This window comes from Nuphar pumila, chromosome 3 (genome assembly GCF_984573655.1).
Source record: "Nuphar pumila chromosome 3, dmNupPumi1.hap1.1, whole genome shotgun sequence".
Taxonomy (NCBI): Eukaryota; Viridiplantae; Streptophyta; class Magnoliopsida; order Nymphaeales; family Nymphaeaceae; genus Nuphar; species Nuphar pumila.
Genome location: NC_143251.1, coordinates 105,606,897 through 105,620,954, shown reverse-complemented (window position 1 = coordinate 105,620,954; position 14,058 = coordinate 105,606,897). Strand labels below are relative to the sequence as shown.

At 41.6% G+C, this 14,058-nt stretch overlaps 2 protein-coding genes across 2 annotated transcripts in view; both read right to left on the bottom strand.

The window, feature by feature from the left end:
• LOC149843199 (uncharacterized) overlaps window positions 1-14,058 on the bottom strand; it is a 242,517-nt gene that overhangs the window by 174,160 nt on the left and 54,299 nt on the right. The window lies entirely within an intron of this gene.
• Window positions 6,828-10,213, bottom strand: LOC149843201 (putative glucan endo-1,3-beta-glucosidase A6). Its single transcript, XM_090001734.1, has 3 exons — window positions 9,964-10,213; window positions 7,985-9,289; window positions 6,828-7,014 (listed from the first exon to the last, which is right to left on the bottom strand). Exons 1-3 carry the CDS (start codon window positions 10,007-10,009, stop codon window positions 6,983-6,985), a joined length of 1,383 nt encoding a protein of 460 aa, XP_089857860.1. The 5' UTR covers window positions 10,010-10,213; the 3' UTR covers window positions 6,828-6,982.

The window sequence follows — 14,058 nt, the reverse complement described above, 5'->3', positions numbered from 1 at the left end:
GGAGGAAGTAGCAATGATTTTTAGTGTGGCCGATCTTGTTGCAGTAATCACATCTAGGCCTTTCACTCTGATTTTTGTCTTTCGCCCTTCCATCACGTCCTTGGTATCGTGGTAGACGATGATCAATGTCCACTGCGGCTGCCATATTATATTCAAGAACAGGTGGTGTATGCACGCTACGCTACCTTTCTTCTTGAAGAAGAAGGTTATAGGCCTTGTTCACGAGTGGCATGGGATCCATTATCAGTACGTCTCATTCAGCCCCATCAAAAATTTGATGAGACATTCTTGATGTTGTAGTTCTAGTATCCATCTGGAAATCTCAACTGTCTCAACCACTGGCATACTTGCTTTACTTGATTTGGTACAAGCATGTACTTTGTCTTTGGTTTCAGTAGTTTGCCATTATACTCTTTGAGTTCTAATTCTGGTCTTTTACATATTACTTTTAAATTCATACGGGCCTTCGGATCATCCTTCATTTTTTCTTTGACATTCATTACCGTATTGAACACATTATCAAGCACATTTTTATCTATATGCATCACATCAAATTATGTCATATCAATAAGGTCGGCTAATATGATAGTTTTTAAAATATAGATTTTTTTGCCCAATTATGATTCTTTCAAAATCTAAGGAAAAGCCTCGTACTATGGGCATCTGTCAATCCATATGGAAAGTATCGCAATCGTCTTAAAATCTCTATGCCAAACAACCGTGTAGGTGGACCTTCTATTTTAGTTGTGCCTGCTTTGAACGCATTTCTTTATCGTCAGAACGGATGGTCGCTGGGTAGAAATCAATGGTAACAATCAAACCAACATGGCTTCCTTCTATGCATCAATCTAAAAGATTTTTTATCCTTCATGCAGTGTAGACATGCCAACCTCCCATGTGTGCTCCAATCAGATAACATACCATATGCAGGAAAGTCACTAATTGTCTATAGAACAGCAGCCTTCATATTGAAGTTTTATTTTTTTGTGGGCATCGTATTTGAGAACACCATCATCCCACAATATTTTCAGTTCATCAATCAATAGCCTTAAATATACATCAAGATTTTGGCCCGAAGACGTCAGGCCAGGGATCAATAGAGACAAGAAAAAAATTTGACGCTTCATACACAAGCTTGGAGGAAGGTTGTATGGGGTGAAAACACTGGCCAACACGAGTATGAGGTTGATCTACCCTCATATAGATTAAATTCATATGTACATAAATCGAGTCTAACATTCCTCGCTTTCATTGCGAAGGTCTGATGAGTACGATCAAAGTGCTTCCAAGCTTCCGCGTCAACAAGATGTGTGATCTTGTCTTCATCATGTCGAACTGTATTTGCATGTCATATCATGTGTGTAGCTATCCTCGAAGACATATACAATCGTTGCAATCTAGGGGTGAGAGGGAAGTAGCGGAGCGACTTGTATGGCACTTCTTTTGACCTTGTGCTACCATTTCTTTTTGTCTTTGGCTTAAACCGAGGATGCCCACATGACAGACATGATATGCTATTTTCTTGATCTTTGAAATACAACATACAGTGATTTGGACCAGCATCTATCTTTTGATACCTCATACCTAAAGCGTTAACCATAACCTTCACACGATAGAAATTTTGTAGCAATTTCTCATCTTTGGGCAACATACTCTTCACAATAGAGTACAGACGGTCAAAACATGATTGGCTCAAATTATACTCAGACTTCAAATTCATTAGTTGAAGAACTGCAGACAAGATAGTGTGACTCTCGCAACCATTCTAAAGTGGCTCATTAGCATCTCTAAGTATATCATAAAATCTACTAACTGCATCGTTTGCTGCTGTTTTCTCTACCCCAGCTGGTACATCACTAGGACCCATAGTAGAACCCTACCAGACCGATGGCCCCTGCCGGACCAAGACAAAAAAAAAGGGCTAGGCGGCGCAGGGGCCAGTGGTTCTTGAAAAGGTGGAGGCAAGGGCAGATGGCCTCTACTGAACCAAGACAAAAAAAAAGGGGTGGGGGCGTAGGGGTCAAAGGCCCCTGCGGCTCTTGAAAAGGAGGAGGCAGGGGCCGATGGCCCTTGCCTGACCAAAATGAAAAAAAAAAGAATAAGAAGGAGACAACGCAGGGCGAGAGAGGGAGCGTGGATGGTAATGAGAGGGAGCGTGGACGGAGAGCTCTGGCGAGGAGAGGGAGCACGAATGGGGGCTCCGGCGAGGAGAGGGAGCGCAAATGGGGGGCTCCGACAACTGAGGAGGCTCAAGAGAGAGAGAAACCAAGAGGGAGGAGGGGGAGGGGGGGTGAGGTGACCGGATGGGGTCGGTCGCCCGATGAGGAGGCACCAATGGAGCTGTCAAAAAAAAGACGGCGGTGGTCAGACAGGTGGATTGGTGGAGATGGGACAGTTAGGGTTCGATTTGGGAGAAATCAGACAGAGAGGAGAGAGAATGTCACGACTTAGACAAACTTATATTGAAAAATAGCAATGGATTAGCGACAGAAATATTTCGTCGCTAAGTAGTGACTTCCTTAGCAACAGAAAAGTTATGTTGCTAATTTGTCGCTACGTTGCGACGGAGTTTGATACAAAACTTTTTTGTCGCTAATTAGCGACGGAGTATGAGACAGAATATTTCCATCGCTAAATCCGCAAGAAATTTCAATTTTAGCGACGACTACTTTTCTCTTGCTAAGTCATCGCAACTTTATGATAGAAATAATTTGTCGCTAATTAACATTTTTCTTGTAGTGAAATATAGCACGATATTCACCAATCATTTTTTTGAATATCTCCAAAATATGTGAATCTCCTTTAACTAAATACTTTTGACATATGTATGCAAATATAGTATAACATTTGCAAATCATTTTTGTAAATAAGTATGTGAACATCATTTAACTAAATACTCCCAATATACATCTGCAAATACAATATAATTTTTCAAATCATTTTTGTGAATGTCATCAAATGTGTGAACTTTCTTTAACTAAATACTTTCAATGTACACCGACGAATATAGTATGACGTTTGCAAATCATTTTTGTAATTGTTTCTAAAATATGCAAACCTCCTTTAACTAAATACTACGTACGTCCACAAATATAGTACGAACTTCATATCATATTTTGTGAATGTTTCCAAAATGTGTGAACCTAACATACATTCGCAAATAAAGTATGACCTTTGCAAATCATTTTTGTTAATGTTTCCAAAATATGTGAACCTTGTTTAATTAAATACTCTCGACATTCACAAATATAGTATGACTTTTGCAAATCATTTTTTGAATATTCCTAAATGTGTGAACCTTCTTTTACTAAAATTGCATAAGGTTTGGACGTATATTTGCAAAAGTCTCATATCCACAAGTGTTATATGTGGAATTCTTGTTAATGAAAAATAAATGTAATTAATATATGAATATCCTTACCTTCATATGCGAATGTCCTCACACATTTGTGAACATTTTTCTGACGTTCACTAAAAGATTTGTGATCATCCTCTGTATATATATACCATTTGACCTTATTTGTGAACATTTTCATATTCAACATGAGGTTCGCAAATATTCTCATGACTTTACTACGGACCTCTGTACGTGCATTAAATGTGATGCTTCGTATGTATAAAAGCTTTGTTTCGCATTTGAGCACTATTTTTGCATTAAATTTTGTTTTTTGTGGTCTCTAACCTGTTTTTTCTAGTGACTATTTTTGGTGAATGTCCATCGTTGTTGTTTTATCTCCATCATGCGGTGGCACATCATCGATGACTTTTTTAGTGTTGGGTACATCATTGGCTGAGATATTTTGGTAAGCACATGTTTTGCTTCTTGTAACGATTGAATCAACTATGTTTTCAACAATGGAATGAATCAATTATTTTGTGAAACAACTCAATAGTTTTCAAATTATCTTTGCATGTTATATTTAGTTAAAGTAGGTTTGCACATTTTAGAGACATTCGCAAAATTTATTTGCGAAGGTTGTATTATATTGTGGGCATAGGTCAGGAGCATTTAGTTAAAGTAGATTCACACATTTTAAAGACATTTGCAAAAAATTATTTGTAAAGTTTATACTATATTTGCGAACATACATTAGAAGTATTTAATTAAACAAAGTTTGCACATATTGGGGACGTTCTTAAAAATGATTTGCAAAGGACATACTATATTTGCTGATGCATGTTGAAAATATTTTGTTAAAGGAAGTTCACACATTTTGGAGACATTCGCAAAAAATAATTTGCAAAGGTCGGACTATATTTGTGGATGTACTGAAAGAGTATTTAGATAAAAGAGTTTTACATATTTTAGAAACATTTGCAAAATAATTTGTAAAAGCCGTGCCAAATTTATGAGCGTAATTCAGAAGTATTTAGTTACAAGAGTTTGCATATTTTGGAGACATTCATAAAAATGATTTGTGAAAGATAAAAAATGCACCAACAGGGGCTCCGCTTGTCCAGCAGGAGCAGCTAGTGCATCACTTTGTATCGGGATGTTGCAGGTTCAAAACCCAATGGTATAGTTATATAACTGGTAGCGGTCTACCTAACCCGAGCTTGCCTTTAAAAAAAAAAAAAGGGCAAAATTGCCTTGAAAAGTCAGCAATATACGTTTAAGATACGGAGAAGATTTAGGCAAATTGTGACACTTCTAAATCGTGCCATTTTTCAAAGACAGTACGGCCAATTTCCGTATTCTATTTTCATTTGTTTAGTGATGCTAACTAGAATCATTCTTTAATCGATGATGGTTGAATATACGTTGAATCATATGATATGATAACTGGCATCTTAAAAAGCTAAATAATTTTGCATTGCTATGATCTGGATCAGTGTATTTTTTTGGATAATCGGGAAAAAGCTGCTGATTTCTGATATTAAATCTTTGAAGGAAGTGGGAAAATATGGTCTTGTAAATCTTTAAATCAAGTTTGATTCACCATGTTGTTCTTGATTTAGCATGGAAAAACCATCGCTACGGTTTGGACATCTCATTGACGGGCCAAGAGTGTCATGTTAACCATGGACCTGATTCGGTGTCCCCAGTTAAAACTTCATGAGTGAGTCTCTCCCCCTACCATTCCGTTTGGCTTAGGCCTTCGTGAGAAAGGACACGCACCCCGATATCTAACTATCAACCTCCTTCAACTTGCAAGCCTTAAGCCAACACACATAGCTAGGTGTGTGGAGCCCTAATGGATCTGATTTTATCCAACTCCAATTAGTGGGGTTTAGAAGGCAAAATTGAATCCAATTGACAATCATATTCAGTTTTGGTTCCGAGTTTTGCTGTTGAATCCAACAGATGTCTAAATTTGATGGATATCTAACTCCTGTTACATGAAAAAAATATCAGGTTCAGTATTAGCTTTTCGTCATTCAAATCTGAATCTGAATCCAACTCCGATTAGTTGGATCTGGTATTGGCCAAATCTGACCTGAATCTGAACTGTTTGGATTCCTGCATGGTTGATCCGCATTGAATACAAATAAAAAGCTTTCCAATTTGTATATGTGGCTCCCACTTTCAAATGTACATGAAAAAGCTAGTGTCCCACAAAAGATAAATGGGGACCAAATCAAGTAGTCATCCAGCAAGAAGATGAAATGTTAAAAACGTAATATAAGATATGATGAAAATATCAAAATGAACGTATCACAATTAGAGACTTTGGATAGGTATTTAAAAACATTGTGTTATAAGTTAATAGTAAAATAAGATCAATATTATCAAATCATGACTTAATGAAATGGATAATTATGTAGATGGCACTAATCTTTAGCACAATACTATAACTGACTGCGAACTATATTATAAAATATAACAAACATGGCCAATTTACTGTTTTCTGATGGTTTTGTTGTTTTGTTTGGTTGAAATTATGGCGCCTAATTTTTTCAGGTGACAACTTACATGGTGCTTGATTTTCTTTCAAGCGTCAACTTAGACAAGTGATTTGACTAAGGTGCTTAATTTTTAGTATGTCAAAAAGGTACACCCATAAAAAAAAATCAATATTTTGGCCATATTTATCATATTTTGAATCATGAATTGTCTATGTTTGTCATATTTTTTAGACACTTGATAAAAATAAACAGCTAGATGAACAGCCACAGCAATGATAAGATGAGCCACACAGAACGTAAACATCTCTTTTTGCATCATTTCACAACTTTATCAAAAAATGTAAAAAGTTACAAGGGAAATTTTCAAAAGCACATCTAAAAAGTGTTTACAATGATCGAAAACACACATGTTTTTGATATTCTTAAAATTACACCTACCATACTGATTTACGCTCCTAAACAATTAGGGATGCACACGAGCCGAGCTCAGTTAAAAATGCCTTTGTCCAAGCTTGAATGGCATTGTCCAGACTCAGCTAGGTTCCGAGCTCGAGGCTTGAATGGCATTGTCCAGACTCAGCTAGGTTCCGAGCTCGAGCAGAGCCACGCCTAGCTTCAATGGCATTCCAAAAAAAATTGATCTTTTAAAAAAGTCGAAGTTTTACAAGGGACCCACCACTAATCCAAAGCTTGTATTTTTGTTTATTGAAACCGAAACAAAATATAAATATTAAATTAAAAATCCTCAAGACTAATAAAGCAAAAAAAAAAGTAAGATACGGGATTCAAACTGGGTGCCTTTTGAAGAAAAACTAACAACCTACCCAATTACAGTAAAAATGACTTCTTGTTGCAACATACGGACGTTGTGGTTCTACCAAAAAATAAAAAGGGCCATACTGTGAGGCTCATTGCAAATCACTGATTTCATAAACAAACATCTCAGATTAATTTTTTCTTTTCAATTCACATAAGGACGTTGCAAATCACTAATATCTAATAATAAAAACTTGGTTTATTCACACAACTATCCAAATACCATAAGCAACATACATAAATAGAGCGTGCACAGGAATTTCAAAAAACTTCTTGCAGAAACCAAAATTTCCAAAAGCTTTTTGCATCTCTTCAACCCCTATAGTGCAGGGTAAACGCACGATCCCTGACCTGCATTTACAAGATCCCAAAACTTGTTAAGAAAAAAGCATACAAAAACTCGAACCTTGACCGGTCCCACATTGCAGAACCGTGCATGTGGTTGTCACAGTCCTCAAAGCCAGGCTCGAGCCCACTTGTTCAGATAAACAAGTAAAAATTAGTACTGATACAGCCTGACAAAGCTGGTTTCCATGCTTAGCTCAAGTCACACCAGGACAAACTTGGCCAACTTGCACCCAATGATGCAGAGCTCAGCAGCAGTAAAAGTTTTTAATAAATGTACCACCAAAACTTCGTAACAGAGAATCTCAAACTGACATTTAAGTTTGGTCTTCTGGGCCCACCTGTGATTCCAAATCAATTTTTTTTTTTGGAGTCATGAGAATCAGAATCACATCACATGAGACTGGTATGTTTGGTAAAATCCCATGAGATTCAGAATCATGCAAATAATATAATGAATCCCATTTTTCTAGCTAACCAAACATCAGAAAATGAGCTAGGTATGAGAGACGGAATGTGATTTGAAAATCACATATTCCACCTTGTGATTCCATCTCATGCAAGCAAACATACTTGTGATTCTGATTCTCATTTAAATGGGAAAACAACTCTCGTTGGTAAGGCAATGTGATTCACCACTCATTTCTGATGTTTGTTTAGACGATGCCAATCCATTTGCATGAAGAGTCCAAATCTCATGAGACTCGACCAAACATGCTAGACTTGGAATTCAGGGGCCAACCTTTTGTCCGTCATAAAAATGAGCCATACTTTTTTCAATTTCATGATATCTGTCATAGATTTCCTGAAAACTGCCAAATGAAGGCGGCGCCTCAGGTAGTCGGGTTAACCTCCAACATTTTGGAAAAGAAGTTGAAGCCACCATCTAGCCCAAAACTAGGCCGACCTAACTCAAAGTAGTCCAGATCACGAACCAATTATGAACTCATGAGAGAGAGAGAGGTATCAAACTTACTCGGGTCGACGGTAGTCTGGACAGCGAGCCCGTTAAAGTAGCAAGTCCCACCGGACTTCCTGAACTGCTGCCAGTACGCGTTGAACGCGTACGACGCATGGGCGAAGAGGGTGTTAGGCAGGTAGCAAGCCTTCCCGGGTCGGATCGCATCGCAGGTCCGATTCACCTGCCCGCAAGCGTACTGCACCGCACCGGCGATCTGGCTCGCGTTCTCCCTCCGGCCGGCGAAGTCGGCCACGCACCAGATCTTCCCCTGATACGGCTTGTTGTTGGTGGGTTCCGGCAAGGGCTTGTAATCGGATTCGGGTCTTTCCCCGGTAAGATCCACATCATACACGGCGGACCCGTTAGGGTACAGCAAGCCCCAGTGCCGCTCGATCCCGGGTCCGGGCTTCTGGTTCTCGTTGTAGAGCGAGAAGATGTAGGTCGGTATGGGCTTGCCGGGGCGAGCCGGGGTGCCGAGCCTACCGGCGAGCCTCCGGGCGAGGTTCCGGTTGTAGATGGCGGCGTTCCGGACGTTGGCGCCGATCTGGTCGAGGTCGCCGGCGTTGGGCCAGCCGGTCTCGGCGATGGTGATGGGCACGTTGGGGAAGCCGAGCCGAGCCATGGCCGCGACAACCGAGTCGAACTGCTGGTCGAGTAGGTTCGAGTAGGCGAGCCCACTTACGGGGTCGGTGTAGGTGGGCTTCGTCGTTTGGAAGAGGGCGTAGTCGAGGGAGATCGAACCCGCGTTGGCGGACCAGGGGAAGTACGGGTAGACGTCGAGGAAGAAGAAGGACTTGGTCTTCGAGAGGAAGCTCAGGAGGGGGCGGACCACCGGAACGGCGACGTCCCGCCGGAAAGTGCCGTTCGACGGCGGGAAGGACGACTCGAGCGTGTCCATGGCGAAGGGCGTGCCCACCTTCACGTCGCGGATTCGAAGCGCCCTGAGAGCGCGCTTCACGTTCCGCATCGCCGGTACGAGCTGGAACCACGTGGCGCGGTGGGCCTGATCCGAGAGGATCTCGTTACCGACCAGGAGGGTGCGGATCTTAACCCTGTGGTAGAAGGGGAGGACGTTGGCGCGGACCCAAGCGTCGGCGGCGGGTCGGGAGGCCGAGAGGTTAGCGATGGCTTGGTTCGGCACCATGATGGAGACCCTCAGGTCGGTGCCGGAGAGGGCCTCCAGGATGACCGGGTTCGCGTCGTAGATCTTCACCGCGCCGGCTCTCAGGGATCTGATGAGCGCGATGGAGCGGGATGGGGAGGGGAGGTTGTTGCCGAGCTGGCCGTAGTTGACGCCAATCTGGCTCAAGGCCGCCCCATCTGCAGAAACAAGAGATACCCATCAATGATTTTGCCAAGATTTTCGCACAAATGAGTAGAAATCTTGGGTTTTTTAGATGCCAATCGATGTTTTTGCTCATATTTTCACACAAATGAGTGGAAATCTTGAGTTTTTGAGATACCCATCAATGCTTTTGCTCAGATTATCACACAAAAATGAGTGGAAATATACAAATGAAAATGAGTAGAAATCTTGGGCTTTTGAGATAACCATCGATGCTGCTCAGATTTTCACACAAATGAGTGGAAATCTTGGGTTTTTGAGATACCCATCGATGCTGCTCAGATTTTCACACAAATGATAGGAAAACTTGGGTTTTTGAGATACCAATCAATGTTTTTGCTCAGATTTTCACACAAATGAGCAGAAATCTTGGGTTTTTGAGATACCCATCAATGCTTTTGCTCAGATTTTCACACAAATGAGCAGAAGTCTTTGATTTTTGAGATACCCATCGATGCTTTTGCTCAGATTTTCGCACAAATGAGCAGAAATCTTGGATTTTTTGAGATACCCATCAAATTCATCCTTAGAAATGAACGGAGATCATGGTTTTTTTTCTCCCCTTTTTGGAGATACCAATCAAAATTTTTGCATGAGATTTCGATATAAATGAGAAGAAAAGTTGGGAGTTTTGTGTGGATGTGCTTACTCGTTAGGCCAAAGAAAAAGAGGAATAGGAGGAGAGTGACCGCCATTCTGTTGCTCCCCCTCTTTTCCTCTTGTGGGGAGTGAAGTGAGCCGGTGGGACGTTGGTATGTCTGTATAGGGTGTGAGAGGATCGAAGGCGTCCCTTGGGAAATTTAAAAGAATGGGAAGAGCAGAAGGTGTGGGGTGGTGACTATAAAAAAAAAAATTGACTACCAAAAAACAGGTGTGGGGGTGGAGTGTGTGGTGTTAAAAAATGGAGATTGGGGGTATTTAAAACAGAGGGTACGCTTGTGATGATGCCCCCACCATGGGAGTAGCGGGGACAAAGAAAGAGATTTCCCTCGCAACCTCACCAAAAAATCTAGGATTTTACCTGGAAGATTACTGTGTGAAAGGCGAAGAAAAAAGAAAAAAGAGGAAAGAGAAATTTCCTGTTAGAAACCTAGCTTTTGCCTCATAATCAGTTTCAGGACTCCCATTTTTTAATTTTCTAGATACAGGCCTAATAAGTAATAACATTTTCTGACATTTGTCAAATAATGACTAGCGTCCTTTTAGTTAACCTAAGTTACTTTTTTTGAATCAACAAAGATAGCCTTCACCCTTCTCTTTTCCTTACTGTTTCCGTCAGGCCTCTTTCTTCACTGACGTGCAGGCAGTGCAACCATCTTTTAATTCAAATTAGTTTGCTTAAAAAATTAATGAAGCATATAACAAGAGGCTCAAGGTAGACTGTATATTTACATCAGCTTCATCATCTATAAGAAGGCATTCAGATTACAATTGTTTATAGTGATTTTTTTTTAGAAGAATAGTGAAGCTTGTTAATATATCATCAATTCATTATATAGAAGTTTATTGATGCATAGTTTTGTTAGAAGCTCCAATCCTAAGCCAATTGAAAAACGGGTCTGTTTTAAAGCTTGTTCAAACTAAAACCCATTATAACTCATACAGGTCTACTGTTTAAGTTATACATGAAACATAACCTAAAGCAAAACCACATTGGATCAGATTGGAATCTAATTTTCAAACTCAATTAAAGAACGAAACCGTTTAAGATCTTACGCATTATGCCAGAACCTGTTGAACAAATCCGTGCTTTGAACTTGCATCAAATTGGGTCAGGTTGGAGCCTAATTTTAATTTCAGAAGCAATTCTAACAAAACTAGACCTAAACCTGACCTGAATCCTATCAAGTTATTTCCATGTGTTTACAAGCACAATGTCGCGTTCTTAATGTATAAAAGACCAAAATAAGAAATTCACACAAATTTTAAACGTTTTCTTTTTAGAGAGAGAGAGAGAGAAAGAGACTTTAAAGTTTAAGCGTTTCCTGTTTGTCTGTTTTTCACGAAGGTTAGGTTCACCCAAGGTCCTTATTTTCAGGAGGTGCAAGAAATAACGGTCAGCAAAAGTTAAGTCCGTAATAGAAAATGGAGAAAAGGAGGTGCAAGAAATAAATTTTCAGGGAAGAAGGTAGGTTTTCCATCAGAAAATTTTACTACACTACAAAAGGGGTTTTTGGTGGGGGGAGAGCAGGTGGTGGGGCCATCCGCGTCCTCCTCGTTTTCTGTTCCAAACGGTCATAATTTTTTGAGGGCAGCGTTCTTCTCGGTATGGGCGCTGCTGGACAGTGTCCCTTGACAGCCGACTTGATGGATCTGTTTTTCCATTTCCTTTTCTCGCTTTTCATTTTTCCCGTTTTTCTTGTCTCATGTTCAACCGCTGCTTCTACGGCTCCTTCGGTGTGACTCGTATCGGATGTCAAGTAGAACCAGTCGTATTGGAATCAACTCTTTGAGACGGTCTGGTTTGTAGTTCGGGGGTGGGTTCGTATTTCGTGGAATTCTCGATGGGTCAGCTCATGCTGGGTACCAGACCCGAACTTGGTCTTCACTAGTAGAATCCTTAGAAGAGATGGGACCAGGTCAGAGTGTGCTCTGCCGGTAATATGATACAGTCCGAGTTCCTTTGGATGAGATGAACTGGATCCAAACCTATCCAAACACTACAAGAAAAATGCTAATTAGCGACGGATATTTGCGACGGAAAAAATCCGTCGCAAAGTAGCGACGGATTAGCGAAAGAAAACTATTTGTCGCTAACATTTGAAATATTTGCAAACGTAGCGACGGAAATATTTCCCTCGCTAAATCCTTCGCTACTTAGCGATGAATTAGCGACAAAAATTTTCTGTCGCCAAAACACTACAAAAAATACTAATTAGCGACGGATTTAGCGAGGGAATTTTTCCGTCGCTAATCCGTCGCTAAATAGCGACGGAAAAATTCCCTCGCTAAATCCGTCGCTAATTTTCGATTTAAACCATCCCGCCTGAGGCGCGAAATTTTCCCTCCCTTCTTCCCCCCCCCCCTCGTTTGATTTAAATCGCCCTTCCTCTGACGATGCGCAGCAACCCTCCGAGCGTCCTCCTCCTCCCGCTACCTCTCCCTCGCGCCGTCCTCCTCCTCCTCCCGGCGGTGCCCCTCGCCGGTCTCCACTGCCCGTCCTACCTCTCCCTCGCCTGAGGCCCTCCGAGCGTGACTGGCGTCGGCCCCCGAACCGTCCTCCTCCTCCCGCTAACTCTCCTCTGCGCGCCATCCTCCTCCTCCCGGCGGTGCCCCTCGCCGGTCTCCACCGCCCGTCCTGCCTCTCCCTCGCCTGAGGCCTTCCGATCGTGATTGGCGTCGGCCCCCGGACCGTCCTCCTCCTCCCGCTAGCTCTCCCTCGCGTCGTCCTCTTCCTCCCGGCGGTGCCCCTCGCCGGTCTCCTCCTCCTCACGCTACCTCTCCCCCGTGCCATTCTCCTCCTCCCGGCGGTGTCCCTCGCCGGTCTCCACCGCCCGTCCTGCCGCTTCCTCGCCTGAGGCCCTCCACCGTGATTGGCTCGCTGCGGAAGAGCATCCCGACGCCGGAACCTGCCTGTGCAAAAAAAATTGTTTCCTGCCGGAGAACACGCCGGCAGAGAGCAATTTTTTTTTATTTTTTTTTAAAAATTTAACGACGGATTAGCGACGGATATTATCCATCGCTAATTTAAAATAGCGAAGGACTCGCGATGGATCATGTCCGTCGCTAATCCGTCGCAAATTAGCGACGACAGTAGCGACGGATAAGTTCTGTCACTACTTAGCGTCGAAAAATTCGCGATGAAAGTTATTCATCGCTAATCCGACGCTAATCCGTCGCTAAACTGTTTAGCGACGAATTAGCGTCGGATTAGCGACAGATTTAGGTTGTCGCTAATCCACAGGTTTCTTGTAGTGAAATGAGATGCCCATCACCAAAATGGGCTCCACTTTTTTCCTGAAGTCATTTGCTCATTCATTTTCAAGATGAACGGAATCCAAGGCGCTGCCAGTGTGGGTATTATTTATTCGGGTCTACTCTCACAACCAAAGGAGACCTCAAGGGTGTCACCAACAGGAGGCCTACCAAGCCATGGTTGGTGGAACGAGGGGTTTTTCTTGGCTTAGTAAAAGAATAAATAAATAAAACCAAGGGGGTTCTGCGTGGTGGTAGGAGCTGTCAGAGCCCGACTCCCCGTGGGGGACGTTGCAGGTTCAAAACCCCATTGATACGACTAAATAATAACCGGTGGAGTCAGCTTTCCTTTCAAAATATATATATATATATATATATATATATATATATATATATATATATATATATATATATATTCTTTTCTTTTTAAAGGCAAGGTCACAACGTCTTAACGCATGGTGCCGTGCACTAACATTTCCTACCAAATAATCCAGTTGGTAAATAAATAAAGATTCTACGAATATGAGTTTGAGGGTTTTTCTCGCTTCTGCAAGGGTTTCCTCGTCTTAAAAAAAACAAGTCATAAAGTTGGCTCGATGTAGGTGGGATAAGACTTAATGAGGATGGCTAGGATACAGTGGCAATTTTTTGGAGACATTGGTTGTTTTCTTGATGGAAAAGTTTATACATGTTTATATTTACCAACCAGTTGGCAGAGGGAACCTCAAGCAGTTTTACCAACCGTTGCCTCGTCAATGTGCCGTGGGTGCATCAACAAAAAACCAATATTTATATTAAAAACAGAAATTTAAAAAAAAAAAAAAAAGTC

What these genes read in the sequence shown, in the direction of transcription:
- LOC149843201 (XM_090001734.1), bottom strand. Translation starts at nt 10,009, where the DNA reads ATGGCGGTCACTCTCCTCCTATTCCTCTTTTTCTTTGGCCTAACGA. An exon ending in CTTTTTCTTTGGCCTAACGA is followed by an intron (nt 9,290 to 9,963) that starts GTAAGCACATCC and finishes TTGTTTCTGCAG; the next exon opens with ATGGGGCGGCCTTGAGCCAG. An exon ending in CCAGACTACCGTCGACCCGA is followed by an intron (nt 7,015 to 7,984) that starts GTAAGTTTGATA and finishes TTGTAAATGCAG; the next exon opens with GTCAGGGATCGTGCGTTTAC.